The 27,954-nt window shown below is 46.0% G+C and overlaps 1 protein-coding gene and 1 non-coding gene across 2 annotated transcripts in view; both read left to right on the top strand.

Moving 5' to 3' along the window:
• Nucleotides 1–27,954, top strand: part of VAT1L (vesicle amine transport 1 like) — a 150,381-nt gene that overhangs the window by 67,544 nt on the left and 54,883 nt on the right. The window contains exons 4-7 of the mRNA XM_068529008.1: nt 8–150; nt 7,894–7,997; nt 10,151–10,206; nt 13,840–14,034. Coding sequence (XP_068385109.1) covers nt 8–150; nt 7,894–7,997; nt 10,151–10,206; nt 13,840–14,034 — 498 coding nt within the window. The remainder of the gene's footprint in view (nt 1–7; nt 151–7,893; nt 7,998–10,150; nt 10,207–13,839; nt 14,035–27,954) is intronic.
• On the top strand, nt 6,354–6,464 carry LOC137754025 (U6 spliceosomal RNA). The gene has a single exon (XR_011071703.1). It is a non-coding gene; the product is annotated as a U6 spliceosomal RNA (small nuclear RNA).

Here is a 27,954-nt window from a genome sequence, read left to right as displayed (position 1 = left end):
CTCCCAGGGCCAAGCTGTGGCTCAGCTGTGCTCCACTGTCCCCAATGTGACTGTCTTTGGAACAGCTTCTACTTTCAAGCATGAAGCCATCAAAGACTCCGTGACTCATCTCTTTGACAGAAATGCAGACTACGTGCAGGAAGTGAAAAGGTAAGATGTTTGCTATAGAGAGCACCAGGATGGTCCTTGCACTTCTCTCTTAAAGAACAGGAGCATTCATTTAGAGGAGGGCTAATAATAATCATAATTGTAGACATATATATTACTAGTTCTGTGCTATTTCACACGTATTCACTCCCCTAATCCTCTCAACAACCTTATTATTACCCCCATTTTGGAGACGATAAACCCGAGGAACAGAGCAGTTAAGTAAGTTGCAAAGCTAAATTGTGAGAGCTGCTATAACACTACCTTAACACAGAGAAGTTTACTCCTCATTCATTCATGTAACAGCCCCAGGGAATGTGGACTCCAACCTGGGTGTGACTGAGAGCCACCAAAGGACCAAGGTGGTGACATGATCAGATTCGGGTTTGGAAGAGTCACTGGTGCTTCACAGAGAACGAATGGGAGGGGACATCCGTCTGCTGGCTGTTGTGGTCTCCCCGGGGGACACATTGCTTTATAACATGATCCATATTCCACGTATGATCCTGACAGCCCCGTGCATGTCAACACAGGAAATCAGATGGAACACCCAGCTGCCGCCATGCTTTCAGACGATTTGTGTGTCTCACCCCCTGCTGATTCCCAGGCTCCGCTCCACTCACAGCTCCTGGGGGGATTCAGCAATGTCCCAGAGCCACTGGTTCTGTATTTTCATTCTCCAGCACAAAATCAGAAGGTACAAAGGAATTAAGTTGTCCGGTTAGCAGAGCATCATAACAAAGAAACAATTTCCTCCAAATCACTGATTAAGATGAAAAACTGAAGGGTTGGAGGATGGGAGATCTGGTTGTTTGAGGTGATAGATTTAGACCAGATTAGGTGAAACTTGGGAAGTTTTTTGGAAAGGAGAGTCTTCTGACAGTCTGAATTCTCAAATTTTTAAAAAAATTTTGAGTGTCAAGATTTGCGTGTCATTTAAGGTTGCCCCAGTATTTCCCATGTGATGTGAAAAGAAAGCTTTAAAGCTAGATATTGGAAATTTACCACCCGTTTCTCAGATGTCCAGAGATTGCAGGCATTTTTTTTTTTAAGTTAAGTATAGTTGATTTACAATAGTGTGTTAGTTTCAGGTATATAGCAAAGTGATTCAGTTATACATACATATATATATATATATATATATATATATATATATATATATATATATATATATATTTCAGATTATTTTCCATTATAGGTTATTACAAGATATTGAATAGAGTTCCCTGTGCTATACAGTAAATCCTTGTTGCTTATCCATTTTATGTATAGTAGTTTGTAAAGACTTCCAGAATATATCTTTGCCTACTTTTATAAACTTCCTTCCTTTAACTTGCATCTTTCAAGCTGTGGTCTGGAAAATGAACTACCACTTTCCCTTCAGCCATCTCTCCTTTCACCCTCTGAAGAGATATTTCTTCAAGCATCCTTTCCTCTGTTCCTGCACTGACCTGCTTAATAAATACCGAGTACCTAGCAGGTACTCTGCTAGGGCAGGAGATCCAGCAGAAACCACCTTGAGAATCACTGTCTTCATGGAGCCTGGAGTCTCGTTGGGGAAGAAGGGACAAGAGATATTTTTAAAATTCATTGATTTATACTTTCGATACGTGCTTTGGTGGAGAAATGCAAGGTGCTAGTGAAATAAACATAGGCAGATGGGGAAATCAGACATGTCATCCACCAACGAGTGAGATTTGGGCTGAGAATTGAGCGCTGAGAATTTGGCCAAAGGAAGAGCATTTCTGACCAAGGAGAATGGCATGTGCTAAGGCCCGGGGTCAGGAAAGACTTGGTCAATTCAAGAATCTGAAAGGAGACTAGTGCAGCTGGAGGATGTGGTCAGAGGATGTGTGAGGTAGCGGGAGAAGAGGATCAGGAGGTGGCAGCTCTTCTGAAGAAGTGACAGTCCATAACCAGGGAGCCTCTGCAGTCCCCATGTCCCAGGTAGCTACACCATCCCCTCATCCCCTCAGTGTCCTTGACCTGCTGCCTTTAGCCCCAGAATCAGTGACTTCTTCTGATGTCAGAAGAGTAGAAGGCAACAGCATCTGAGACCCACCTGCCCACCACCTTCCTATAAAAGTGACCTCCAACAGTTCCTTCCTTACATTCTTAAGTAGATTCTGGGATTAGCCTAAAAATGACTGGGAAGCTGCAAATATGTTTGTACTCTCTGTCCCACGAATCCTACCCTCAGGATATAATCCCAAAGAAAATAAAAGCCACAGGTCCACGTTGCTTGCTGCAGACCCAAGCACTGCTTCTGCTTCATTGTAGGTGCTCAGGATGTGACGACAGGGTGAATTACAGCATTGTCTGTAAAAGCTAAAATTCGGAACCAGCCCCCACTATCAACAGAAGGGAAACGGTTCGGTAGATTACACTACACCCACACACTTGAGTATTATGCAGCCCCTTAAAAAATGATAATTATGAAGACTCTGTCAGAAAATGAAAAAAATACCTGTGGTAGCATATTGAGTGAAAAAAAGCAGAATGCCAAATTCCAGCTACACTGTGATCACAGCTTTGTATAAATTCTTGGCGTGTGAGGGCATAAAATGAAAGGGGAAAAAAAAATCCACCCACTGAGATGCAACAGGAGTGGAATGCTGAGTGATTTTTCTTCCTTTTCTCATCATGGATATTGTTTGTTACACTGTGCTGTGTGTAATCAACTAGAAAAAATAATAACATAAAATTTCTTGGGATGAAAATTCTTTTGTCCACCAGTCACTCAATAAGCTTCTTTTGAATATGTTTGCAGCCTAGAGCCAGGCATTATAAAGGGAATAGGCGAAAAAAATATTTATAATACAGACATAACCTTTATGTCACTTCCCCCTTCTCTGTTCCGGAGGAGAGAGAAGAGGATGCTTGAAACCAAGTGGAAGAGTTAGAAGCCTTGAACTGTGTGCATCTGACTGTAAGGGCTTTAAAAATAAAGAGGGAAGAAAGACCAGAGAGCACGCCAAGGGGGACAGCCCCAAACGCGTGCTTGAAGAGTGGGAACTATTTTAGTCGGTAGAGAGAGGTAGGGAGCGAGTCCCGGGCAAGGTGAAGGGGCACCAGGCTTTGTCTATCTCCTCCCACTCTGCGGAGCATTTCAGTGAGATCATTGTAGGTGCATCCTGCAAGATGAAAATTCCTTATCTTATATAAAGAAAACTGAGACCTAGTGGAAATTGACAAGAGTCTAGCCACCAGGAGAGAACAGAGAGAAAGCGATCAAGAAAGGATTCCTAGAAGTGGTACTGCTACGTGCCATGTGGGAACCGTCAATAGTAAACTTTTACTAAGCAGCCTACTGTGCGCCAGGCACAGTGCTGGGCACTCTGACATCGCCTCATCCCTCTGTCACGAGCTTGGAGGTGATGGTTAAAGCTAAGGCACAGATGAGTTCTCAGAGAAAAGGGAATTCTGAACGAGAAGAAGTGTGCGGAGAGCCAAGGACCCAACTGGAAATGAAAGTTACAGTAAAGGGGAATTAATTTCTCGACAAAGTTGAAGGGCTGCTTACCCAGTAATGGCTCTATTGCAAACTACCACCACTCGAGAGAAATTCTCCACTGATCCGAGTGGATGGGAAGCAAAGAGGTGGTATTCTCAATAAAGGAGCAAGGAGTTGGGGACCAAGGAAGGACAGACAGGAAAGTCTCGGATCAGCAATCCCAAAATATCTTGCTGCTGAATTAGGCCCAGAGAATCTCTGAGCTGGGGCTATTTCTGTTTGCTGTTTAAGTCTGCAGAGATTTATGAGAGAGGGAGAAAGCAGAATAGGAACTGTTGCCTTTAACCCTCTGCCCTTACCCTCTCTGCTTTTATGTAATTACAGTTACACATATGCAGGCGAGGCAGACACTCCCAGAAATTGGGGGGCGGGGGTGAGCTAAGAAATGAGGATGGCCTCTGTGCCTCTGATGGGCTACCTGCTCTGCTTGTGATATTCATGATTATTCCATTAAAAGATGCTGCTAAGGTGCTTTTCAGTGTAAGGATGACCAAGGGAGGACCTGACCCAAGTTTACTTGCGGGGCCTGGAGCAATTTAAGCAGACCCACTATCCAGTTCCGTCTGATCCACTGATTGAGCTTATAAGGACTGAACAGGGGATGGAGCGCTTTTCAATTTTGCAACTCTCACCTGAAGGGACATTGCTGGCCTCTAAAGGAGCAATGTCTGCTTAAAGGTTTGACTTCCTCAGGGCCCTGGGAGTGACGCCTGCCTCTACCCAGCTTCTTTTCCACAGAATCCATCTCCTCCCCCTCTCTTGGCCCCCAGTTCACCACTGACCTTCTAAAGGATGCAGTGACAGCAACGGGGAATGAATCTGTGGCTTATTTGACCCCTGTGCATGGCCAAACCCTGTCTTGCCTGATTCAGCTATAGAAATGCCAAGAGAGATGTGGGAGGAGCAGGTGGCCTGGATATGCAGGAGACCTGCAGTGTCTCCTTCCAGTGTAAAGCCCAGTGGAGCAACCCCCAGCTTTGCTCAGCCCTCTCTGGGAGCTAGAAGTGGCAGTGGTGGTCACCCCTGGGCTGGCCACAGCCCACCCTATAAAACCCTACTCCATCTCTGGGGCCCTCAGTTGGTTTCTGGATGTGATGGATCAAACCAGGGTCCGCCCATTTCCCACAGTCACCTGACCCCACTGAGCCTCAGTTTCCTCATCCATCAAATGGGTATAACAAAGGCCCTGAGTCTCAGGGTTGGCATGAGGTGTCATGAGATGAGACTTAGGAAGGCTCAGTGCTGTGCCTGGCACACAGTAGGTGCTCCTGAATGTGGGACTTCAGGAATAGCTAGAAGGTCAGAATGTCTGGCGTGGTTAGTGGGAGGTGAGGACGGGGAAGTGGGCAGAGCTTATGGTCACCCATTGCTGTGGGCCTGCCCTGCATTTCTGCAGAACCATAGTCCACAGGAGAGAGCAAGAGGCCGAGGCGGGGCAGCTAATGCAAGGAGATGTGATTGGCAGAGGAGAGAATGAGGACCCACAAGCAGAATACGGGTATGAGGAGCATCAGGCAAGAAGTGAGGAGCAGAGAACGGGCGGGTCCATCGGGGGTTCCCTGGAAGGTGTGCACAGCCTCACATTTGGGAGGCTGCTCTTAAGCATGGGCGGCATCCTTCAGGCAGGGGGAGAGATCTTAGGGAACTGAAGTTCACAGGGAGGACTTGATGGCCCAGGAGGGCTCAGTTCCACACGAGGGAGCAAACTTGGCAAAAATGGGTCTGGTCAAAGCGAGAAAAACAGGTGCAGAGCTACCCGGCCCATGATGCAAGGTGGGGACCTGATCAGCGGGTCTGCAGCCCAGCCCAGAGCCCCCCCACAGAGTCTGTACTCAGACCTCCCGCCTGCCTCTCCAGCCTCACCATGCAGCAAGCTCCCTCGCATCTTCTTTACTCCAGTCTTCCTGCCTACCAGGCTCCTCCTGAATGGGGCTTTTGCACATACTGTTCCCTCCGCCTGGAACACTGTTCCCACCACTCCTTCCCTACCTACCTCCTCCAACTGCCACTCATCACTTCCCCAGGGACATCTTCTCTGGCAGCCCTGATTGGGCAAACCCTCAATTTAAACAGCTTCATAGTACCTTTGTGGCACTAGACCCCATTCACTCTCAATTTAATTTTTATTTGTTTAACTGTTGATTGATGTCTGCCTAATGTAACCTCTAAAAGGGGAGAAATCAAATCCGTGTGGGCTCACCATGATACCCCCTGTGCCTAGTGTGGTGCCAGTGCTAAATATTTAAGGAACAAATTAATTACTACTGAAAAAAAAAAAAAAAAAAAAAAAGGCTGCCTCGACCTCTGAGTAACTGGTTTAGACGAGGGGTTTCCCAAGTGTGCAGCTGGAATCAGCAGCATCAGCATCTGGTAACTTCTTAGAAATGCAGCTCCCTGGGCCCCACCCCAGACCAAGTACAGCAGAGCTAGGAGGAGAGGGAGACGGAGGGCAAATTGCAATTGTATCTTCATGGGCCCTCCAGGAGATTCTGACACACATGTAGGTTTGAGATCCACTGGCTTAACTCCCTGGTTATGAATTTACAGGTGGGACTTGACCGGACACACCCATGAGATAAGCACTCTATTGGGTGGGAAGCTAAGCTGATCACTTTGGAAGAGCCTTTGTAATGGGCTGGATTTTGGTTAAGACCTGAGGGCTTTTGAAGGGCACATTCATATCAAGACTCAGGTGCTCCCTTCAGCAGCACATATACTAAAATTGGAATGATACAGAGAAGATTAGCATGGCACAAGCATGCACAAGAATGGCACGCATATTCGTGAGGTGTTCCATATTAAAAAAAAAAAAAAAAAAAAAAGACTCAGCTCTCAGGGGCATGGAGCAGTCAACTTAGTGTATGAACCCAGGAGATGCATGTGTAATTTCCTAGTTGGTGACACTCTGGACAAAGCCGTTGACGTCAGTTAGTGGCAGTTCCTGAACTTCGCTGGGGTATGAGGGTGGGGGTAGAAAAAGTGAGCGATGTGCTAAGACAAGGTAACCCTGCAAAGGCACAAGCCTGAGGAAGTGCCATTCTTGTCTGAGCAGAGCAGGGCCCAGCCAGAGTTGGGAACTCTGTGGGTAGGAACATATTCCCTACAATCCCCAGAGCCTTCGGGTTTTACCACCCCTCCTGCATAATCTCTTTTAACCCAAGAAGCCCAGTAGATGTTTGTTAAGTACATGAGTGAGTGAATTAATAAATGTATAAATAAATGAATGGAAGAAGGGATCTTCTTCTTAATAGAGTACAAATGTGGATTCCCTCTGGAGCCCTCCGTCACTGCAGGAAAATCCTCTCTATTTAACCCTTTTCCTCTAGGAGTATGTTTATAGGTTGAACCTGGAGATTGGACAAATAGAAGTTTGCAAGTTAAATTAACGTGCCTTTATTGCTTCACTGAGGAGGGAGGTGGAGAGGGAAGAAAGCCAATCCCTGGTAGACCAGAAGCCCCATGAAGACAGGGAGCTTGATGGTTTTATCACTCTTCAGCACCTCGGACAGAGCCTGGCACACACCCCAATTTCCACAAATATGAGCTGTTGATTGACTTACGGAGCAACTATTATGTGGCTGGCAATGGGCCAAGCACCACATCTGCCACCTCACTTCATTCTTAGCACAAAGAAACATGCTAGCTCCACTTTATTTTATTTTTTTTAACTTTTAAAAAATATTTATTGAATTTATTTATTTTTATTGTTTTTTGGTTGCTCCAGGTCTTAGTTGCAGCACATGCTGGATCTTCATTGCGGCATGCGGGATCTTTAGTTGCGGCATGCAGACTTCTTAGTTGCAGCATGAGGACTTCTTAGTTGTGGCAGGCATGTGGGATCTAGTTCCCTGACCAGGGATCGAACCCGGGCCCCCTGCATTGGGAGTGCGGAGTCTTACCTACTGGACCACCAGGGAAGTCCCGCTAGCTCCACTTTACAAAGGAGAAAGCTGAGGCTCAGAGAAGTTGAGTGAGGTGGCTAGACCGACTGTGATGTGCTCTGCTGGCACCACCAGCCAGGTTCTTAGCTGTCTGTGGCTTTGTGCAATTCTGAGAGTTGGACTCAGGAGGATACATCCACCTCCCCGGGCTTCTGCCCTATTTATTTCTACTCCCAGAGCTCTCTCTGTTCCTGATTCTGGCAGTGAACAGTATGACACAGGAAGGTAAAGGGATTGACAGTTTGGTCCCTGACAGGTTACAATATTTTACTTTGTCTTCTCCCCATTCAGAATCTCTGCTGAAGGAGTGGACATTGTTTTGGATTGCCTCTGTGGGGACAACACTGGAAAAGGTCTCGGCCTTCTCAAACCACTGGGAACCTACATTTTATATGGTGAGCACTAAACAGAAGCAGGGGACGTGGTCGGCGACAGGCAGCACCGCACGTGTGCTTACAAGGGCTCTGAAAAATGAGATGTGTTGATATGTTGGCATAATGAGATGGGCGTGGTATTAATATTTTAATGTTTTCTATAGCATCGCTACTGTTTTCAATTATAAAGTCCCTACTGCCCTACTATCCCATGAGCATTTCTCACTCTAAAAGAAATAAAGCAAGGCCAAGCCAAGGTAGTGACGAGATGGGACTCGACCCACAGCAGGTGGCACAGGTGGAAAATACTAACAGCTTCAAAGGAAGTTCCAAAAATGAAGCAATAAAACAGCCATAAGAGGATGGAGAAGAGTGGCTAGGATGTGGTGGTTTTAAAAGGGAGGAACTTCACTATTGGAGATGAAGTTGCAAGGTACAGAATCTCCTTCCTCTAAACTACTCCTGTATGTCCCAATCAAGACAGAAGCCCCGGATGGACAGAGCGCATGTCTGCCTCTACATTCACTTATATGCTCTTGGGTTTGGGAGGATTCATGAGAGACATCTGGGAGCAGGTTTTCTCCAGCAGAATGAGACCCCAGAGACTCCTCTCCCCCCTCTTCTTCTTCTCTTTGTCATAGGCAGGTAAACCAATTTAAACATTAGTCTCTGCAAAGAAAAAAGCGTATCTGAAGCCAGGTGTCACATTCCAAAGCCAAATGATCTTGGAGTTCTCCAATGCTTGAGATTTTTGGCACTCTGTCCCATGGAAGTAGAGTAGAAAATTGAGCCTTAGTTCTGCATAACTCAGAAAAAAACACTCATTTCCCTACTATTAGCTGAGAAGCTTATAAAAGAGATATCTGAGAGGTATACGTAGTCAAGCATCATTTTGTCATCATCAGATCATTGTGACAGAAAGAGAAGGAAGAAACTTTCATTGCTGGAGTATTCTGGCATTATGAGTAGTGGCCATGTATTTGAAAGTCTTTAGCGGTGGATGCACAGTTTTTAAATTATTACTATTGATAAGAGAAGCTATAAATGTCAGTGTAGGGATATTGGCTATGACTAACACGTGAGTCAAATACAGATGAGCATTTCATCCATCCTTATTCATTTACTGGTTCTATTTTTGCCCCAGTTCCATGACGTCATTTTGGTGTATACAACTCGATCATATCACGAGTATCTAATTTATTACATCAATTACTTGACTAAGTAATCAAAGCCTAGTGCTGTGAAGCTTGTACCCCGTAAAAGTCACCCCATAAAAGGAGAAGCAGTGATTAACTGGCTACTAGTTTACCAAGGCCAAAGAACTAAGTTTAAGACATACATTGTTTTTTCATTTAACGGTTCTCTGAGAGGAACTTACTCCCAGATCTGTGGGGGGAAGGCAGGAAAGTCGCCGAAAAGGCACCACTAAGGTATAGTATCTCTTAACCCTCGCCCAACCCAGAACAGCAGAAAGGGGTTTTTCCTTTCTGTAAGAGCATGTTAGGGAATCTTTCCTAACTCGACTTCCTGTCTTAACTCTGAATATTGTTTGTTCCCATCAGCAAGGCTCCGTTCCCCACACCATTGGTCTCAAGTGGTTTTCACCTTTCTGCCCAGACCTCTTTGGAACTCACACATGGGTCACACCGTTTCCTTGGCTTGTGAACCTATTTTCACCCTCATCTGCTCCTCTGTACCCCATCTTTCCATCCATCTAAATTCTAATTCAGCCCCGCCTCTCTCCACTACTTAAATGCCCAGCCAAGGTCAGCTCCCCAAGCCCCTGACTTGCCGAGGAATCAAATTCAAGCCATAAAGTAATATCACAAAGGAGTTCATTTTTCGGTCTCAGAGAATGGAACCAACAAGACATTTCAGCAACTCATCATTTTATTATAATGTTGGCTTAAATCACATTTTTGCCACGTGACCTGTTGTCCAAAGTAATGATAGTCACCTTGAGAAATGTTACTTCCTCTCTGATCCAGTGATACTTAGTTAAAATTAAGTCAACTCGACGCCACCCACCCCCTCCAATTCCCTCATTTTTCCAAGGCTGACCTAAATTTCTTTTCAAGTTCTTGACAGTTCTGGGCCAGACAACTGCCATTCTTCCATGCAAACCAAGAGATGTTGATTTTCGTTAGCTTGATTTGGGAATCTTCCATTTGCAGGTTCATCCAACATGGTGACTGGAGAGACCAAGAGCTTCTTTAGCTTTGCAAAATCAGTAAGTATCCATGCACGTCTAAAGTACGCTGGTGGTGTGGTGCTTGGCATGTTGTAAGCTTTTCCATCCAAGGACATGGACCGAATAGCCTAAATCTTGTTTGTCCTTCATCTGCATCATTCATTTGCAAGAAAGCCTGCATTCTCAACCTGCTCACCACGCATGGACAGGACTGTGACTTGGGCCACTTTTGTCCAAATGAAGCAGAGAAATGAGAGTGCCCGAGAAACTCCAGAAAACTGTATTTTGATTTCAACAGAGATTGTTTAAGTGTTGGTATTTTTAATCACTGGTCAAGAATAAACTTAGCGTTAGTGCACTTTACTTGGTCCACGGAGAGACCAGCCTTTCAGTTTGGCCACTTTCTGACCAGGTCTCTAGGACTACTTGAGACTTCTCCGTAGCCCCATCCTACTGGCTGGGAGAGACAATAGGACTTGACACTTTTCGCAAGCTCCTGGGGTGACTTTCTGACACAGGCGAGTGTGTGAACCACTAGCTTACGTGCTCATGCTCTGAACACAGTGGTTACTGTGTCTGCAGTTGAGAAGCTGCATCCCTGGGCACTCACCCCACCACGAAGCTCTTCAGGTCTACATTCCCACCTGGAGCCACACTTACTAGAATTAAACTAATCTGGGCTTGAACTTCCATTCTGACGCCTGTCCCCGCTACAGGGGGTCGCCATGTCTCATCAGAGCTTGCCTTCGTCCTCTCTCCTCTCAGCCTCCTCAGCAGCCAGTGAGGCACTGACGGATTCACTCGCTTTGCAAGCACCTTCTGAGCACCTACTATTTGTGGTGCTGTGCCAGGCACCAGGATACCACAGCGAATGAGACGGGTGCATTTGAGGCCCTTGGGACTCTTGCGTTCTAGTGAAGGAGATGATGAAATAAGTAACACATATTAATAAGATGATTGTAAATAGTCATAAAATCTCGGAAAGGGATGAAAACAGGGTGCTGAAGTAGAAGACAGCAGAATGGGGTGGAAGCACCGTGAATAGGGCGGTCAGACAAAGCCAGGGAAAGGGGTTTAGAATTTACTCTTTGTGGCACTGTGGGATATCCATATGCCTCCAAAGTGCCAACACTGGCTGCCAAAGGCTTCATCTCCAAACACTCCCTGATTCTGGAATGATTAGTACTCCCTGCCCTGTGAGATTAGAATTAAAGGGCCTCGGTTTGCATTTGAGCTTTGAAGTTCAGGTCAAGGTTATCGCAACTTCGGGATAAACAGGGGAGCAAGAATGGAGTCTAATGAAGGATGCTGTCTGGAGCGTGTCCCCTGAAGACAGGCTTTGTGTCACTCGCAGCTGTTTTGTTGCTGTGGCTGTAATTAACACGATGCTGACGGCCTGCTGTAGGGAACCAAATTGGTCCCAAATTACATACAATTGTAAGAAGTGTTTTCCCTTTCTCCCCTACATGCACAATCACAACACACAGCGCTAATGAAATAACTGCAGTGTGCCCACGTTCAGTGAAGGCACTCGTGAAAGCAGCCAAGATGGAGGGTACGATTCTCCTGCTCAAAGCAAGGGTGCCGACTACCAGAAGCCTTTATAGTTGGAGGTCAAGAATGAAGACTGTTCCCTTTCAGAGGCCGGGTTCAATATTAGTTGTTCAGTGAGAAGCAAACTGAAGGTAGGGCATGCTGAGGAGTGGGATGATGACCTTGTTCTGGAAGGTTCTAGAAAGGCATTTTCTTCTATACATTGGAGAAAGCCTTAGAAATTAAAGGCATATTTGGAATCATACAGGAATTTCTCTCTCAGCTGTCTTAATGATGTTCCCCCTTAAAACTCTTACGGAGCTTGTGTTCACATGCCATTTGCTTTTAGATCTTAACGATGACGATAATAGCAAATGAAGTCAACATTTCGAGAGCAGTCTGACTCCAAATCCAGAGCTCTTACTCGCTCGATCCAAAATCTCTCTCCAACTTAAGGTGATAAAAATATTTCATATTTATAGAGCACGTACTATGCACCAGACACTGAGCTAAGTACTTTGTATGTATCAACACATTTATTCCCCATGACGACCCCATGAGGTACAGTAGGGAAACTGAACACAGAGAGGTTAAGTGATTTGCTTAAAGTTGCACAGCTAGCGAGTGACAGAACTGGGATTCAAAACCAGGCATTCAGCTCTAGAACACAAACACAACTGGGCAGCAATTGCAGCTTCGGCAAGCATTTCATTTCACAAACGCTTTGTGGAAGCGCTGCAGATACGCTGTGAATCAAGTTACTAATCATTCCTCTACCTTTGCTTTTGTGGCAAGCAGCCCACCGCCAAATACAGATCTCTCCTAGAGCTGGCCCCCAGGCCCTTGGGGAGCGTACTTTGGTAAAAAATGTGCATGAACCTTGTCCCTGTTTACAGCCTGTCTTTCTTACACTTATTTTCCAACAATCTGATTTCCCCACTTAAAAAAAACAAGATATTTTACTTTTTTGAGCTTCCTAAATCCTGGAAGGAGGCAGGATGTAAAAGAAACACACCGATAACATAACTATTATAAATGTTCCTAAGGGTCCATCACACTCCTCTTTGCCTTCTGTAATAAACTATTAAACATTTTGATCTCTTAGCACCCTCTAGAAGCTGGACCTTTTGGATTTCTAAATTCTAGCCAGCACCAGAAGAAACACAATTAAATCAGAACAAAGCAGTTGGATCACCATTTCTGTAGTTTGTTAATGGATTATCTACTTACTTTCATGTCTGGAGTGGGCGATGAAAGACAGGAAGTAAGGGAGCCATATGTGCCAGGTGTGGGTATCCCGCTTAGGACTTCAGTGCTAGTGACAGCTGGGGCTGGATAATTCTGTTTCGAGGACCTGTCCTATGTATTGTAGGTTAGCAACATCCCTGGCTTCTTCCCACTAGATGCCAGTTGATTCCCCCCTTGAGTTATAACAAAAAACATCCCCAGACATTTACCAAATGTCCCTGGCGGGTAAAACCGCCCCCAGTTGAGAACCATCGATGTAGTTCCAACACTGTGGCTCCATCGCTCCGTTATGCTGTTCCTTCTTCCTATATTATGCTTCCTTCCTCTTCTTTAACTGATGCCTTCTGACCCACCTCTCCAGCCTTGCTGTTGCTCCTCCAAGGAGAGCTGCTCGCGCAGGCAGAGACATCACTCCCACCACGTCCCCCCACCCCTCCCCGCTGCCTTCACCAGCCCCCTCACCACCACCGCCATCCACTAAGCCAAGCGCTTCACGCTAAATTCTCCCAGGAAACCTCGGAGGCAGCATCCTGCCACTGTATGTTGCTGAGAAAAATGAAGCACAGAGAATAACAGGGAGCAAACTGTAGAGCCAGGATTCAACTCCAGATCTGATGGGCCCAGCCGTGTGACTTAACATTCCGATCACAGGTGGTCTAGGAGTTGTTTTCGTAAAGGGCTGTGCCCCACCTACATCCCGAGCTCTTCTGGGAAGCACCACTGTGCACCTGTAGCAGTGCCCAGCCAAAGAGGTGCTGACAGAAATACACCAGCAAGAGCCACCACCTGGGCAGCTGGAATCCACCCAAGTGCAGCCCCATTGTCTCCCTGCAGCGCTACAAACATGGCCTGGCACTGATGGCTTGTAACCCACACCTTCTCTCTTTCCAGTGGTGGCAGGTTGAGAAGGTGAACCCCATCAAGCTATACGAAGAGAACAAAGTCATCGCTGGGTTTTCCCTTCTAAACCTTCTCTTCAAACAGGGCCGTGCTGGCCTCATTCGAGGAGTGGTGGACAAGCTCATTGGGCTCTACAACCAGAAAAAGGTCAAGCCCGTGGTGGACTCCCTGTGGGCCCTGGAGGAGGTAAGGATGATGTTTCTCCAGCAAATAATCTCTGTCTTTTTAGTCAGCTTTGGGCAGCCAGATCCGATCTTTTATTAAGTGATTTTTCTCCAGGTTTGTTTGCTTTAAATGAGGGTCCTAAAAGTCATTGTCCTGTAGTATAGAGTGCTTTGGATGTAAGAAGTACTTCAAGTTTCGTAGTGGTTCTCAAACCACGTGTGTCAACATGCCATTCATGCCATGAACCCTTCCCGGGTAGGTCACCAAATCTTGATGGGTGTGTTCGATTCACCTTGGTTACAAGAGAGTGTGTACATTGTGCAGCGTCAGTTATATCCTCACCATGTGGGTATGTGAGATCAAGGTCAGGGCGGACAATGGTTCAGAGTTGAAATGATTTGTATGCCAAGCCCAGATGCTTGGAGCCCCTTCCAGACATTGTTAGCTGTCACCCTGGGCACTGTAATTATTAATGAATTGTTGGATCTAGCGTTTGACTGAGTCTTTTTATTAACTGATCTGCCAAAAGTTCTAGTATTTGAAAGCATTCCTTGATCACAAAAAAAAATTAAGAGCCCCTCATGTCACCTGTAAGGATACTGAAGTGTGAACTGACCATATTGGCTCAGGGGAGATGTGCTAGGAAGAGGCAGCATCTAGAAAATTCTTCAGGACAAGGGAAGTTTTGGACGTTTGGGAAGCCAGTCATGGTAGCTGCCTGTGAGGAGAAAATGAAGAAATGTGGTCCAGGTTTGAAGAGGCATTCCACTAAGAAATCTTCCTAGGTCAGGATGTCATGACCTTGGCTTCAGGGAGCCATGAAGCCCCTGAGAAAGATGTGGGAGTGTGTTTTTTGTTTGTTTGGCTGGTTTTTGCATTTTGCATGGGTGAGTGTCTTACAGTACAAGTACATTTTTGTACTTTGGGGAGTCACCGACACCTTTGAAAAACTTAACAAATATAAAACTCCATGGAACAGATAGTAGCTGTCATCCTGGCAAGAGAGCTGGTGTTATTTGCTTAATGGACTAGGTTGGCCAAAATCTAATGGCTTTCCTAAGCACAGAAATCCCCCCCCAAAAAAGCTTTGTGGGAGTCACCATGTAATCAGAGAGGCCTGGTCCCGGATCCATGGATCAGGCCTATATATGCCTCTCTGATACAGCAATATCATGAATGATACTTTAAAAACTCGACCACCAAAACCCTTTGTTTCTTATGGTAAAAGAAATACATGCTTATTATAGGAAATTCCTAAATTAGCCAAAAACATAAGGAGGAAATAAACTGCAAGTCCACATTCCAGAGATAGATAACATTGGTAATATTTTGGTTTGCTTCCTTCCAGTCTTTTTTCTACAGCATATGCTCACTGTAATTCAATTTGTTACTAAATCAAATCAGATAATCATACATTCCTTCTGTTGTGTCATTTCTAAGATGGTTAACCTATTGTTATACTTGAAAATGTTTTAATTTAATGGGTCAAAATGTTTTAATTTAATGGATCAAATGTTTTAATTCAATGGGTCAAACATCCATGTGGTGTTCACTGTGGTATGTCAGTGGAATAGAGAAGGGCTGGACTGCAGAGTGGCTGGGTCTCAGAGGTCAGGGAGGAGAGGAAATTTGAGCTACTTGAGACCAGGGCTAAGAGATTAACTTGACCATGGAGGAAAGAAGGGGACTTAAGCTTACTGCCCAAAAGGGACCCAACGAATCTGGTAGCATTTAAGTGAGGGTTGAAATCGAAGAGGGGTCTGGTTGGCCCAGTGGGTCCTTGGTTTAGTACTGGAAATCATTCCTTGGTTACAATGCAAGTGAATCGCCAGATATGGATTGAATATCTGTTACATGCCCAACAATGTGCAGGTGTTGGGGGTACAGTGGCAAATAGATGGCCAAGATCCCTGAGTTTCAAGGAGCTCACTTTCAGAGGGGTGGGGAGGGGCAGAAAATACTCAAGTGAACTAAAAATAAGTAGGGTATTCTCCAATTGCAGTAAGTTCTGGAAGGAGGTAAATTAGGGTATATGTTGGCGAGTAAGTGGAGGGGGGAGACGGTTTCCACAGAGCAATATTTTTCAACCTTTTTTTCATTACTGCCCCCTAAGGAGCTTTTTTAGACTTTTTTTTTCTTAATCAACCACCTCTATGAAATTTTAGTACCATAGATACACCAGCTATCTACCTACCTACCTATCATCTATCTGTTTATGTCCTGTATGTGTATTTGTGCTTTACATACATTAGAAGAGTAAGATTTTAAAAAATCCTCCAAGAATCCATTTTCACCCTTTTGGGGGTGGCCTTGCTCCCACTGAGAATGCATGCTGTAGAGTGGCTTTCGATAAGGAAGGCTAGGTGTTGTTTGAACTGGGACACGAAAGAGGAAAAAACTGGAAGAAGAGTATGCAAGGCAGAGAGACCCTCAAAAGCAAAGGGACAAGGGAAGACAGATGTTTAGCAGCATCTCTGGTATCTACCCAGGAGATGCCTGCAGCACCTCCCACTGCCAGCTGTGACAACATAAAATGTTTCTAGACATTGTCAAATGTCCCCCAGGTGGGATGGGGAGAGAGGCAGAACCTTCCCTAGTTGAAAACCACTGCTTTAAAAGAAGCCATATCGGTTAAGACAGTCACCAGGAAAACAAAGGAATTATACAGGTCACTAGTCATTCACAGAGGAGAGAAAGAAGGCTGCTGCCATGTTGGCCAACAAAAGCACCCACAGCCACTCATCAGTAACACCCACCAACTTTCTGATGGTTCTCTTCTGTAATGTTTACAGACATCTTTTTAGAGCTGCAGGTGGGCCAAGCTTAGCTATTTATCAAGCCCACGCAGCTCTTCTGGGCTTGAAGAGAATAGAGCATGCTTATTACTTGCAAACCTCCAAAGGAGGACTATAATGATTTTCCCCCCTCCCCTTTGGTAAATGATTTCACAAAATTGCTTCTCAGGCCAGCTCTATAACTTCATCTATGGAATAGAAAGCCCATAGGGATTAAAAGAAAATTTTCTTAGGCTCTCTGAGAACTCAGACTAGAAGATTTAATAGTATCAGAGATGATTAGAGTTTCTTTTTAGCCATCTGTCTTTGACTTTATTGTAAATGTAATACACAGGATGAGTGATATGCTGCAGCCTCAGGTTTGCTCCAGATACTAAATGTGCAGCTGTACATAAAGTTGGAAAAACAGTTCAGAGGTGGAAAAGGGACAAAAAATACTTACGTCTGTCAACCAAGCAGCAGACACATTATCGAGCACCTACTATGTGCTTGTGCTATGTTAGGATGTCAAGTCTACAGAAGGGATTGGTCACTTGCTCCCTGACCCTTGCGTTTATGATTTCGTTTCAGAGACAACACTAAGACCTAGGAACAATTAGAGAAGAACTTCGTTTTCAATCATGGGGTGTTTGTTTCAAGTGTGACTGGACGTGAAAACAAGAGAGAATGATGTTAAGGAAGACTGAATGTTCAGAGATGGTTTTGAGAATGAGGTGGGTTTTGGTTGAGATTAGCAGGATATAAATTCTTAGGATGATGCTGGAGTTAAAAAGGTATTAACAGCAGGAGGGACAGTGTGAACAAAATCAGAGAAGCAGGAGTGAGTATGAGGTACATGGGGTAGAGAGGTCTGAACAAAGCAGAGGAACAGGAATAAAGGAAGAGAGGAAAGAAGGCTGGTTCAGTCAATGGAGTCAAATCTTGGGGGCCTTCACTGCCAGGCAGAGGAGTGTGAGTTCACATTCTGGGTGAGGGGATTGCTATTAGAGACTGTGGCCTAAGGAATATGACACCCTTTGATTTCCCAATTCCCAGAAGCCCATCCTAGTCCCAAGTATGTCGCTAGAAAGATACACACCTGAACTATCCAGTTGTGGCCTCTGATCAAAAATGCCTTTACCTGTCTGTTGTTTAATAGTGCACAGAGGGCTCTGTTATGAGCTGAATTGTGTCCCCTCTCAAACTCATATGTTGAAGCCCTAACCCCCAATACCACAGAATCTGACTATATTTAGAGATAGGGCCTTTAAAGAAGTAATTAAGTTAAAATGACGCCTTTGGGCAACCCTTATCCAATCTGATTGGTGTCCTTATAAGAAGAGAGACTAGGACAAAAAGAGGCACCGGGGATGTCTGCATAAAGACCATGTGAGGACAGAGTGAAAAGAGGGCCATCTGCAAGCCCAGGAGAGAGCCCCAGAATGAAACCAACCTCACTGACACCTTGATCTTGGACGTCTAGCCTCCAGGACTGTGAGAAAATAAATTTCTGTTATTTAAGTCTTCCAGTCTGTGGTATTTCGTTATGGCAGCCCTAGCAAATGGATACAGGGTTGCAGAGAGATCTTGGCAATTTTGAAATATTCTATTAAAGATACTTTACAACATAATTTACATAAAAGTCTGTGATTACACTCTCCAATTATGGTACCATTAGCCACATGTGGCTATTCAGATTTAATTAAGATTAAGTCAAATCAAAAATTCAGTTCCTTGGGTATACTAGCCACATTTCAAGTGGTCAGTAGCTGCATGTGGCTAGTGGCTGCCATACTGGACCATGCAGAGATGGAAGAATGTTCCCATCACTGCAGAAATTATCCTAGAGCTGGTCTATGAGATGATGCCATCCTTCTGTTTGAAGGTAAATTTGTCTCCCCAGCAATCTGGCACGATTACCTTTAGTAAATTACGTTAATTATGCCCTTCCTTGTATATTTCTCTTTGCCTTGGCTGTAGTGAAGTTCACTAACCAAATGCAGTCACTTATTTAAGTGCTCCAATCCCTCATTATGTGTCCCCCACATTTTTCCTTTCATGTTAATAGTTGTGGCTTAATTATAATGTGTCTTTCATTCTATGACATCACAAAACCTATACAGAGATGGGTCTGCCTAAGAGAATAAATTAAGGAAAAATAATGTGGTGCTGAGCTTGATAGGGACCCTTATCTGACACAGCAAGAGGTTGACTGGATAAAAGGCAGATTAATGTTGAAATAGCAACAGGGAGGATGGGATGACTCAAGAGAGAAGGATGGGTGGAGGTGTGATTTTCAGTTTTAAAGAAGCCACAGGCTTCACCTCCAACACCAGACTGAAAAGAAAGGATGAAGCCAAGCATCTGAAACATATACCCAAACCAAAACTAAGAGGCAAAGACTCGAGGAGAAACCGTGGAAAGTCCCACGTAATTATGGCAGTTGGCGACTGGCTCGCGGAGACCCTTTTTAAAGATTCAGAAGCTCCTTCAGGGGCAGAGTTGGGGGTAAGGAGAGTACTTAGAAGCATCACCCAGAAGTGGGCGATGTATTTTGTATCATGTGTACTTTGGTTTGGTGGATGGACTGGGGGCAGGCAAGAGGTCACTGCAGACTTTCAGACATGGGTAGGCAAGCCCCAGACAAAAGCGGGGGAAGTGAATGGGAGGGAATGAGCAAATGTGAGTCATTGGAAAGGATGAAAATTGGATAGAAAGGACAAAGGAGATGCAAGATGACCAATGGTCTTTCGACCTGGGAAACCAGGACTGGGGGTGCCAACAGTGTGATTTGAGTTAGCTGTGATAGAAGCTGCTGTGAAAAAATTGATGAGCTCAGATGTGATTTTGGTTTAAGATGATGGTAGAACACGCAAGTGCTATCCACGGTCAAGTCAAACCCACCATCACGTGGAGGTGAGAGATGAAGGCTGGATAATTACAACTACTGCTGCTACTGACATTTCTAGAGGATTTACTACGTGGCAGGCATTGTTCTAAATGTTTTGCATGTATTAACTTACTTAAACTCTCCAACAACCCTAAGACCCAGCTACTATTACCCCCGTCTTACAGGTCACAAAAGTGAGGCTTTGGGGAAGCTATACTTGCCCAAAGCCCCTGCTTATAATTGAATTTAATGGAAATTTGAACCCCAGGGAAGTGTGATGCATAGAAGTTATTGAGAAAACGTGGCTATGAATAAACTCAACTGAACAAAAGGAGGAGCAACGTAATCATATCAGCAAACACTGAGCGTGGTCTGTTCATATGTGCCAAGCAGTTCTCCCAGCAAGCTCTTCCTATGAATTAACTCATTTAGCCCCCACAATAACGCCGAGGGGTGGGTACTGTCACTCTTCCTGAGATACAAATAAGGAAAGTGGACTTAGATGAAGTCAGCTGCCCAAGCTCACACAGCTGGTGCACGGCGAAGCTGGCATTCAGACCGTGGGCATTAACTTCTCTACTGCAGAAGGAAGAGGGTGAGGACAGAACCCTAGCATCCCCCACCATTCACACAGCAGGCAAAATGTGAGGCGTCCCGGGCAGGGCAGTGGTAAAGGGACCACCATGACAGGTCGTTAAAGTCAGGGACCGCTGACAAATCAGTAAGTACAGAGCGGCAAAGCCTTTGAATTTGGCCCCGGGGTCACTGTTGACCTTTCAGAAAGCCTTTCAGTAGAATGATGAGGGCAGAAGTCTGAAGGCAGAGGGTCAGGAAGGGAATGCGTGGGCAGGACAGTCTGACAGCCAGCATAAGCCTCCCATTTGGCACCGAGCAGAAAAAAGGGCTGGCAAATAGCCAGGGGGTGCTGGGTCCAAAGAAGGGCTGTTTAGAAAGTAGGTTAGGGGTTGCCTAGGGCTGGGGGCATTTCTGTTTAGAGAGATAAAAATGTTCTAAAATTAATGACAGTTGTATAACTCTGTGAATACACTAAAAACCATTGTGCTGTGCACTTTAAATGAATGGATTGTATGGTGTGCAAATTGTATCTCAATGAATGGATTGTATGGTGTGCAAATTGTATCTCAATAAATTATACACACACAGAGAGAGGGAGAGAGAGAGAAGGGCTATTTAAGGTTGGGATAAGGGGACATGGGAGATGGGAAAGAGGTACAGCTTGGGAAGTCAGATTGCTGGCCTCAGTCCTTACTAATATTCTAGCTGCATGGCCTTATAAAGCCGCACATTCAGCCTGGTCCATCTTCCCAGTTTTCAGATAAGGAAACTGAGGCTGCAGAGGTAACCACTATGTTTGCTTTATGTCCCTTTTATTATTTTTTTTGCTGCATGTCCCCCTTTCAACATAATCACCCCTGGCTCGCGCACACATTCCCAGTTTCCACACACATTCTCCCAGCATGCCCTGCTCACGTGTTTTCTGCAATTCAGTCATGCCCCCAACCCTGCCATGCACCAGCGCTCACCGTGCTCTAACTATCCAACAGATCAAGCACACTGAGTCACGGCTCTGGGTCAGCATATTCATCTGCGGCAGGCTGAATAACAGCCCCCTCAAGATGTCCACATCCTAATCCCCAAAGTCTTCGAATATGTTACCTCATATAGCAAAAGGAACCTTGCAAATGTGATTAAATTAAGGATTTTACGAGGGGGAGATTACCCTGGACTATGTGGGTGGGGCTGATGTAATCACAAGAGTCCTTACAAGAGTGTCAGGAGAGCTAGGGTCAGAGGAGATGTGGCAAAGGAAGCAGAGGGAAGGTGATGTGATGCAGGACCACAAGCCAAGGAATGCAGGTGGTCTCTAGAAGCCGGAAAGGACAAGGAAGCAGAAGCCTCCAGAAGGAAACAGTCCTGTGGACACCTTGATTTTAACCCAGATAGGCCCATTTCAAGCTTCTGACCTGCAGGACTGTAAGAGCACATCTGCGATGTGTTAAGCTACTAAGTCTGTGGTACTTTGCCATAGCAGCGATTGGAAATTAATAGGCCGTCCATCCAACAAGGAGCAACCAGACAATCACACCAGTGGGAAGTGAGCCCCGGAGGAGGGTAGCTGGATGGGGGTGTGACCCACCCAAGCATGCGCCACATCCCAGGGGAAGGCCTGGAAGCTGGAGAGAGATGGAGGTTGGAGCACCCAAGCCTCAAAAGACACGCATGAGGCTGAACACAGAGTGATGGGGAGGCCAGGAAGGCCGGCCTTGGGAGGAGGTGGGGTAGGTGGAAGCCCCCACCCATTGCCCACTGCCCCCATCCCTCCGGCCGCACTGGACCACTGTGGTTCTTCAGAAACCTGAGTCTGCTGCCTCCCTGCCTTTATCCGTGCTCTTATTTCCACCTCTCACGCCCTTCCCTCGTCCTTGTCCTCCTGCAAAATTCCTGCCCACCTGCCGAGACGTAGGGACGGTGTTGACTCTTCTGCCGTAACATCCCCGACATCCCCCAGTCTTGCCGTGACGCCCACCCCTGGTTAGGAACCCCTGCTTTCAGGTCCCAAGGGTTTGCCGCCCTCACTGACATGTTCACTGACAGTTACCTGTGAAAATGGAGAAGATAATTGTACCTTCCATCAGTTCGGGGGAACTAAAAGGTGCTGAACCCAAAGCTGACTGGATAGTATGAACTGGCAAGCGGCTCTTACAGCGCATTGCAAATGTGGCCGCCACGGAGTTGAGGTCTTTGGGGTCAGGGACCCTCAGGCAAGGTACCAAGCAAGGAGGACACAGGATGCTCTGGGCAGAAGGTCCCCGGGGCCTCAGGACAGGTACTTCCGCTCCTTGTTAAGAGGTCTGGGAGCTCAACTCTGAATACACATCCGTTACGAAGGAAATGATCACTCTTGCTTTCACACCTGTCATTTGGCTGAAAACACATCACAAAACTGGGTTTCCTTGTGAGCCAGGGACAGGGTCAGTGCAGACTGCTCTTGGCTGTGTTTTCACACGACCCAGATGAGATTCTGCTGCTTCCAAAGGCTGGAAATGGACATGTCTGTTTGCTTCTGTTTGCCTTCCTAGGTGTTGGAGGAATCACTTTTTATGTCTTATTCGCACGGTGGCATCAGAAGGACTGTTTTCAAATATTTTCCGAGGTATCTGTCCTGACGTGTTCATCACAGATTCTGGCCTATTCGCTAGGCCAGAGAAGAGGGATAAATAACTCTTCTGCAGGCCAAGATCATTTGAATAGGAGAACATAATTTAAATCAGAGAACACATGAATAAAGGTCATATCCCAGCAGGGAAACACACTGTGGATGTTGCCTTCACTTTCACCTTCTGGAATCCATCCTCCTTCCGGAGCACCCCTTTCATCCATTGAAAATGCAGCTACTACCACGTTCCCTGTTATTGCAAAGCATTTTATGTTTATTGTGCCATCGCTTGAGCCGATATGTGTTGAACCCTTGCAAACTGTAAAGCTCTCTGCCAATATGAGGCATATGATAATAGGCTAGAGCAGCTCCAATCAGGTGGGATATGCTTTGGAACAGGAAGCAAACACACTGGGTTTCTTAACCCTCCCACTTCTTGGCTGTTTGGCCTATAACACTTCATTTCTCTGAGTCTCCTTTTCCTCGCCTATAAAATAGGAGCAACTGACCCTATTTCCCGGAACAGTTGTATATTTGTTCCTAGGGCTGGCATAACAAACTACCCCAAACTGAATGGCTTTAAACAACAAACATTTATTGTCTCCCAGCTCCGGAGGCCAGAAGTCAGAAATCAAGGTGTCCACAGGGTTAGTTTCTTCTGAGGGTTGTTAGGGAGAATCTGTTCGAGGCCTCTCCCCCAGCTTCCAGTGGTTTGCTGGCCGTCTTCAGCAATCCTTGGCTCACAGAAGCATCACTGTCTCTCTCTGCCTCCGTTTTCACATGGTGTTCTGTGTGTGTGTGTGTGTGTGTGTGTGTGTGTGTGTGTGTGTGTGTGTGTGTGTGTGTCTGTCTGTCTGTCTGTCTGTCTGTCTCCAAATTTCCCCTTCCTCTAAGGACATCAGTCATATTGGATGAAGGCCCACCCTGCTCCAGTGTGAACTCGACGAACTTCAATGACCCTATTTCCAAACAAGGTCACATTCCGAGGTTCTGGGGGTTAGGACTTCAATATATGAATTCGCAGGGGGTGGGAGAGGACAGGACACGATTCAGTCCATAACAAGTGGCGAGTCAGATAAGATCAAAAGGGAAAATATTTTTTTTGTGAGCTATAAGGGGCTGCAGAGACAAGATTTCCCATAGGGCTTCAAAGGGCAGCCTCCGGAATCGTTCAAGCCCTCCAGTTATAGCTGTGAGTCCTTGGGAAAGGGACTTTGCTTCTTCTCTTCTTTCTCCATCTGTGAGATGGGATAACAGCAGTGCCTCCTCTATGGGTCGTTGTGAAAATGTCAGGGGCAATGCGGGGGGCGGGCACAGCCGGGCCCATGGTAAAAGTCAGCCTCTGTCATCACTCTGAGGGGTGGGAGGGGTGGGCCCTGTCTTTCTATCCTCTGGCAGGTGGATGCCCCCAGGACACATTTCCTCCCTGATTTGCCGCTGTGTGATGCAGGCAGGCAGGCTAACTGGGGTCTTACGCTTTCCTTCCTTCCTGAAGGCGTCAGTAGGAGCTGCTTCATGGAACAGAAGCTTGGAGCAGCACAAACGATAAATACATGCTGCTGTTCGGATCCTCTGAGCCTCCGCCCATCTCATCTCGGATTTCTATAAACTGTCAGCTGGTTTGGGGAGGCGCTGCCAGGAAGGTGCCGTGCTCTGGTTAGTCATTTAATAAACTCTAAATGAGCAGCTGCAGGTCCTGGACAGTGACAAAGTAGTAGTGGCAGCTGAAGGTTGCTGTTTACACTGAGCCAGGCGCTGTCCTGAGCACTTCACGGGCACTGGCTCCTCTAGATTCATAGCCGTCCTGTCAGGAGCCATTATTTCCCCATTTTACAGATGGGGAGACTGAGGCTTGGAGAGAGGGCTAAGTGGCTTTGTGGACGAGGTCACATAGCCAAGAAGTGGTGGAGCCGAACCTTGACTCTCCGGCTGGCTCTCTCCTAAAGCTGAGCTCGTAACCAAGCCTCAGCCCCTCCGGGAACGGGGATGACTGTCCCAGGCCCTACACCCTGCTTGCCCCATCACCCTGACTGGAGGCATCCTGGGTCAGGAGGGAAGACTGGTGTTCGAAACCCCGGTGCATCTGTCCCTAACTTCTGTGAGTGCAGACAGGTGACTCTGAATCACAAGCCTTAGTTTTCTGCCTCTGGAAAAAGGGGTGATGACCCTTGCTCTTCCTTCCATGTTAAAGTCTGGGGCAACCACGTGTCAGCTATAAACCGTGTGCTGTGTACAAATGTCTCAGAGTGGGCACTTAATACAATTTTCATTTGTTTCTTCCTTTCCCTGTCTCTTCCCCAATGTGTGTCACTTTCATCACTCCCTGGCACACTCACAGGCATTGTCAAACAGCACTTGGGTGAGGATGGGGCCGTGGTGAGTCAGCTGACAGCCTCAGCTGTCAGATGCTCACCTCAGCCCTCTGGGGTGGGTTTTACTCAGGTGAGGAGAGCTGATCCTTCTCCAAGACATGGGACTTAAAGGGCAGCACAAATTCCCTCGACTCCCAGGCCAGTACTTGAGTCTCACCTCCTCCCTCTCTGCCGGCCACAGTGGCTACAAATTATGAGCTAGTTGGGCTATTTTCATTGCACTTTTATTCTTGGCAAGTGAACACGTTCCAAACGATCATCTTTACCATCCAAGTCACTGTATCCAAGGCTGTGGTGGGAAGTGTAGAGGTGAGCTGCACCCACCCCCCATCGGCACAGCATTTTACTTGCCTTGTAGGAATCGAGCCCCACGGTAAACCCACAGAGACAGGCAGGTCAGGTGTTATGCCCATTATACAGATTTTTAAAAAGAGGGACTGAGCAAGGTAATTTGTACAAGGAGGTAGAACCAGGAATCCAAGCAAGGTTTCTTATTCTGGAGCTCATGTGTGTTTGTGAGTATGTGTGTTTGTACGTGTGCCTGTGAATATATGTGTCTCCGCGTGTATGTATGAGTAGGTGTGTGTGTGTTTGTGTGTCTGCTGTGCTTATGTGTTTGTTTTGCCTGTTTCCCCAGCATAATTTTTTCTTACAAGTAAAAGATTAAATGATATAAATATCACATGACCACAATATAAATTTAGAAAACAGAAAAAAAAAAATAAAGATCACCCATAATTGTGCCACCCTAAACAGAACTACTGTTATTGTCTTAAGGTACCCCATTCCCGGCTTTATTCCTATACATCTTCTCCCCCTCCAGCCCTGACAGTTGTAAAGTGGCCCAGATTGGCTCCTGAGCCTGTGTGAGCGCGTTAGGAGTACATTATGATGGTTGTTTAAGGAGGGATGTGGAACCACAACAAAATGGAGGAAGTGTTTGCTTTGGAACATTGCGGGGTTAGGGCTTCAACACAGGAATTTTGCAGGTACACAAACATTCAGTTCATAACACTCCCTAAATTCCCTAGAGAGACTTAGCTCATTCCTTCTTTTCTTTTCTTTCTAACTAATATAAAAACTGGGGGTAAAGAAGTGTGCTTCCAATAGTGTTTGGGCTGCCTATGGATTCTTTCCTTGACCTGTTTTTTATTTAACTTTTTTTTTTTCAATTTCTAGGTAGTTGCACATAATAGTTTTTCAAAACCAGCTTGCATTTATTGAGCACCTACTATTTACCAAGCCCAGAGCTAGGCCCTGGAGGGACAGAAAAGCAAAGTACTCTCAAGGAGCACACCAGCTGCTGGTAGACATGTAAACAGACAATTAAAATATCGTGTTGCAAGCTCAGTAATGGGCGGCACGTTCATAAGAAATACTGATGGCAAATGGCGGGAATTCAACTCTGCTCGAGTGGTCCTGTGGTTGTGAAAGACCCTTATAAACCACACCCTCCCCATCACAGCTGTGGGCTTTACTTGTCCGCCTCTTGTTAGCAACTTGTAAGACAGCTGAATGCTTGGGTGCTCTAAATTTTGAAGTACAATAATTTCCTGATGGTTAAAAAAAGAAAGGGAGCGTTCAATGTGTTGGCAGATCTTCACTGACTTTAGAGAAGAAAAAACCTAAGGCAGGATCAGGACAGAAGAAGTAAGAGCTAAAAGGAGGCGCCTGAAGCTTTGCTCACTGTCCTTCGTTTTGGCCAAGATTCTAACTTCATTTTCTGTGTTTAAAAATTTGACATGGTTTCTTCAGCTCTCCCTTGGAGGATGCTTCTGAGAGCAAATATGGAATAGTCCCTGCCACACCCACTGCGATCATTTTTCTGTTTGGATCCATATTTTTTTAAATTTTAATATCTTTGGCTGCTCTGGGTCTTCGTTGCTGCACGCAGGCTTTCTCTACTTGCAGCGAGAGGGGGCTACTCTTTGTTGCGGTGCGCGGGCTTCTCATTGCGGTGGCTTCTCTTATTGTGGAGCATGGGCTCTAGGCCTGCGGGCTTCAGTAGTTGCAGTGCGTGGGCTCAGTAGTTGCAGTGTGTGGACTCTAGAGCACAGGTTCAGTAGTTGTGGCACATGGGCTTAGTTTCTCTATGACATGTGGGATCTTCCCAGACCAGGGATTGAACCTGTGTCCCCTGCGTTGGCAGGCGGATTCTTAACCACTGCCCCACCAGGGAAGTCCCTGGATCCTTTTTTTTTTTTTTAAAACATCTTTATTGGAGTATAATTGCTTTACAATGGTGTGTTAGTTTCTGCTGTATAACAAAGTGAATCAGACATACATATACATATATCCCCATATCCCCTCCCTCTTGCACCTCCCTCCCACCCTCCCTATCCCACCGCTCTAGGTGGTCACAAAGCACCGAGCTGATCTCCCTGTGCTATGCGGCTGCTTCCCACTAGCTATCTGTTGTACATTTGGTAGTATATATAAGTCCATGCCACTCTCTCACTTCGTCCCAGCTTACCCTTCCCCCTCCCCGTGTCCTCAAGTCCATTCTCTACGTCTGTGCCTGGATCCATTTTTGTACTGTTTTTCTGCTCCGGGCTTCCACTTGGCTGCCATTTTTCAGTGTCCTCTGCTGCTTTATTATTTATCCACGAGTTGACTTCCTTCTTGTTTCCAGGCAGGCAGGCCTCCCCACATCATTATCCTCTGTTTATATCATTAGCTGCAGTTTAGGTTTGCTGTGTGACAGGATCATCCTCTACGTGCTGCAAA

The sequence above is a fragment of the Eschrichtius robustus genome, chromosome 19, assembly GCF_028021215.1.
Source record: "Eschrichtius robustus isolate mEscRob2 chromosome 19, mEscRob2.pri, whole genome shotgun sequence".
Taxonomy (NCBI): Eukaryota; Metazoa; Chordata; class Mammalia; order Artiodactyla; family Eschrichtiidae; genus Eschrichtius; species Eschrichtius robustus.
This window is presented reverse-complemented; position numbering and strand designations above follow the sequence as displayed.